Here is a 4,473-nt window from a genome sequence, read left to right as displayed (position 1 = left end):
TGGCTCTTTATAATACTGTACGTTTTCTTGAATTTGTTCTGGATTTGGGGACTGTGAAAAGTCCCCTCGTGGCATGTCTGGTGGGGTAAGTGTGTGTGTCAGTGCTGTGTGTAAGTTGACTATGCAAACAATTTGGAATTTTCAACACATTAATGTTTCTTATAAAAAGAAGAAGTGATGCAGTCAGTCTCTCCTCAACTCTTAGCCAAGAGAGACTGGCATGCATAGTATTTATATTAGACCTCTGATTACAATGAAGAGCAAGACGTGCCACTCTCTTCTGGGCCAGCTGCAGCTTAACTAGGTTTATTTCATTGCGTTTCATGTGTATTATGGCAGCTAAAAGCTAAATTACAGTAACACATACAAGGAACACATTTAAATTAATAAGATGAGATGCAACAAATTGAACAAAATCAAATCGATTTTGGTGGTTGAAGGGACTGAGCAGTTGAGAGAGGAGGGAGCATCCTGGTCAAAGTCACAGCCAGGGAGGTCGGTGGTCATATCAGAGTCAGAGACAGGTCCGCAGCCATCAGCACACCTCGCTGTCCCCGACGTCCTCAGTCTCTCCTTATGGAATCCGTAGGTAGCTGACTAGCAACTCCTCTACACTACCAATGTGTAGCACCCACTTGGGTGATGCCCCAGCAGCCGCTGCTGTCAGAAAGCCTACCACACACCGTACTCGTCCGAGTAGCTAGTTGTCTTCATCTTTACAGGCCTCTGCTATCTCCCCAATCCTCTCACTATACTTCTCTCTGCCTCTCAAGCCGTTGAAGTTATCAAAATATAATTTAAGTCACCCTATAGTTTAAATTTAAAAAATATATATATTCTAATCTATATTCACTAATTCACGTTTTTCTAATGTGTCTCAATTGCAGTCAAAGTGAGAAAATGTATATCGTAATAAAACAGGCAGGGAGAATGAGCTTGTCCGCAGTGGTATTCGAACCCCCAACCTTCTGGGCTGTAGCCCAGCGTAGCATCAACTGTGCCACAAAAGAACGATTGTGTGGCAGAGTCAATTTCCGCAATTATGAACACAGTGTCACTACAATATTTAACTAAATAAGTCACACTGGAGTTAAATCCTTCACTTTGTACTGTTTGCTTCTCACATTTTCACAAACACTATATACAAGTAAAAACATCAGCCCAATAACAAAGCCAATAAGCCAAATCTGCATGTCACAACAATGTCCAAATACACAGTGTCCATATAACAATGTCCAAATACACAGCACATGAAACTTCCACGTTCAAAGCCTTTTCTGTGCCTTTTTTTTATGACCAACAACTACAACACTTCAGTATTTACAGTGGAAAATACTGCAAGTGGCACTGAAACAACACAGGATCTCCTTGAAGGTTTTGCGCATCTCGAGGCTGCGGAAGGCATAGATGACGGGGTCTATGACAGAGTTACACATGATGAGCACCAGGTAGGTAGTGAAGTGGGACATGTAGCAGACACAGAGCGGGTTCTTGGGACAGGTGATGAGGAGGATGAGGTGGAGGAAGAAAGGTGCCCAGCAGCAGACGAACACCCCCAGAAGAATGGTGATGGTGACCGCTCCCTTCATGCAGGTCCTCTGGGGCACCAAGCCCTCCACAGGAAGAGCAGCGATGCGCTTGATGTGCAGCCTCGCCAGCAGGAACATGTGAATGTACAGAGTGGCCATGAGCACCAGCATGGTGAAGAACATGATGATCAGACACACAATGACCGTCTTGCTCTCTGAGAAGACGATGAAGACTATCCCACAGACCACACATGTCAGCCAGATCCCCCCGATGGCCAGGAGAGCCCGTCGCATCGTCACGATGCTGTGGTAGCGCAGGGCATAGACGATGGTCACGTAACGGTCAATGGCGATAGCTAGAAGGTTACAGATGGAGGCCACCAGGGAGATACAGATCATGGAGTCAAAGAAGTTGTCCATAAGTTGAATAAAGTGGTCGTCCGCCACTATCAACCGACTGTTCAGCGCAGCGATAACCACCGTCTCTAGTGAGTTGGAGACACTCACCAGCATGTCAGCAGCAGCAAGACTACACAGGAAGACGTACATGGGTGAGTGGAGGTTCTTGTTCTTCACCACCGCCGATATCACCAAGATGTTCTCCAGAAGGCTGACGATCCCCAGAGTCAGGAATACCTCAGCCTGGATGTGGACCGGCTCACACAGACCAGGCTCGATGCTGGTGCCGATGCCGGTCCGGTTCCCCTGCTGGTCTTCCCCGGCCAGAGACTCCCTAGTAGTCTCATTGAGCCAAAGGTCCGGCGGCAGCATATGTCTGTAAGTGTTGTTCATCTGGTGGGAATTTAGACAACAGTTCACAGAGGGAGATGCCGGGATGCCGGGATGCAGGAATACAAGGTAATGAGCGAGCCACCTGCCCCATAAGAGCCTCTTCTGGAGCCCTGCTGCTGGATGCTCCTCCTTTTAGATCACAGCTAGAGAGAACTGTGGTTGTCTGGTTTCTCCTGAGCCCTGAGAACCCTTTCAGCCCCCCCGGTCCAATTCAATGAACACATACATTCACTCAAGCGCACACAGACACATACATTCACTCAAGCGCACACACAGACAGACACACACACACACACATTCAGTAGTTTGACATTTCACCTTATACAACTTTCACTTCACCTGATAATACTTAATCAATGACATTCATTCTATTTGACTGCCTTCTTGAAAGGAAAAATAACCCAGGCAATTGAGAAACTTACAGTAAATTCAACTGACAAAACCGATGGTGCATGTAAAATCAAAATAGAGAAGAATCATTGTTTCACCAAATCATTTAAAGCCAAATGAGATTTGGTTACACACACACACACACACACACACACACACACACACACACACACACACACACACACACACACACACACACACACACACACACACACACACACACACACACACACACACACACACACACACACACACACACACACACACACACACACACACACACACACACACACACACACACACACACACACACAACAAGCAAAAAGGGTGTTTATAGACATTTCTAGCATTTAGGTCTAATAGTAGATAGAACCTGAGACCTACTGTATTTCCTTAATCTCTATGAAACTTGTCAGAACATATAGGCATAACAACGGGTCTAACCTTTTCTTGCCTCAGGAACCGTCTGTTTGCATTTCATCCAACATAGCATTACACAACTGGGGGGGGGGCACCATAGGGGAGACCTGTCCTTTGGGAATAACTGAATGGAACAAATTGATCTGTGAGTCTAAAGTAAAATATGTAATTAGCAGAGTTGCTTAGTTGCACTATCTGCTAAGGGTAAACCACTATGACTATGTCATGGTCTAATCTGGTTCATCAGACACAATCAGCCTTGGGACAAGGTTATGGTTAGTCCACTGCCAGTGCCTACGGCTAACTGACTGTCTCTAGCCATCTCCTCACTTACAGTAACCTGCATGCACCTTGTCATTCTGATTATGCTCTATAGCTGGAAGAATCTGTTCTATAGCTATTACTATTGGGCCAAACATAACCCAAAACAGACTGCAAATGCATCCAACTAGTTTTTCGAGATCACAAGATTGATGTAGTCATTGTGTGGAAGAAATATGGGACCATCTACTACACGTTTTACTACTTTTATACACTATAAGTGAATTTTTTTAAATACTTATGACTTCTTCACATGGGGGGATTAAATACATTAAGTGCTTTCATTTATAAATGGTAAATCAGGCATGAAAATAACCTTAAAGGTACAATCAGCTGTTACTACATCAATTTTTTGACTTATAAATTCACGATTCTTGATTCTTGAAGAATATAATTTAGAAATGCATCATGAGCTTAGTTCAACTGTCATACCCCATCAGAACCCAAAATATAAGCTTGTTTTACTCCAATGTTTTTAAACAAAGAAAATGTTAACAAAACATGGTTAAAACTATAATTTTCATATCATGGTTGTTCAATCCTTGCATCATAGTTCTGTCTATGAATTTGAGAGTTACATTTCTCCAGCCCCATCCCTCAGCTTTTTACCGAACCAGGGTTGGGGAGGGCACTTTGTTATTGTTTCTACTGCTGATTGCTGCTTTAAGTAAAATGTGACATTATGTAGGCTACTGTAGTCTCATATGAAACATTTGATCTCAAATCCAAAATGCTGGATTATTGAGCCAAATAAAACAATTTAGCTTCACTGTCCAAATACATATGGAGGGGAGTGTACCCACCACAAACCTGTTTTTATGTATGACACATGTTGACACTAGATGGCACCTCTGCATCGCAGAGAATAGTTAAACAGTGGAAAGCACTACTTATTCCTGTGATCAAGAGCAATAGAGGGTTGGCTCTGACCTCTATGAGGCCATCAGACTGCTGCCAGCAGAGACCGTTTCTTGCCAGGCCAGTGTAGTTATGAATGGCTTTAGACAGTAAAAGAGAGAGG

General features: G+C 43.8%; 1 protein-coding gene across 1 annotated transcript; it reads right to left on the bottom strand.

The window, feature by feature from the left end:
• Window positions 1–318: 318 nt before the first annotated feature.
• On the bottom strand, window positions 319–2,492 carry mc3r (melanocortin 3 receptor). The gene has a single exon (XM_041856464.2). The coding sequence runs from the start codon at window positions 2,319–2,321 to the stop codon at window positions 1,314–1,316; it is 1,008 nt and encodes a 335-aa protein (XP_041712398.1). The 5' UTR covers window positions 2,322–2,492; the 3' UTR covers window positions 319–1,313.
• Window positions 2,493–4,473: the final 1,981 nt, after the last annotated feature.

This window comes from Coregonus clupeaformis, chromosome 30 (assembly GCF_020615455.1).
Source record: "Coregonus clupeaformis isolate EN_2021a chromosome 30, ASM2061545v1, whole genome shotgun sequence".
In the NCBI taxonomy this organism is placed as follows: domain Eukaryota; kingdom Metazoa; phylum Chordata; class Actinopteri; order Salmoniformes; family Salmonidae; genus Coregonus; species Coregonus clupeaformis.
This window is presented reverse-complemented; position numbering and strand designations above follow the sequence as displayed.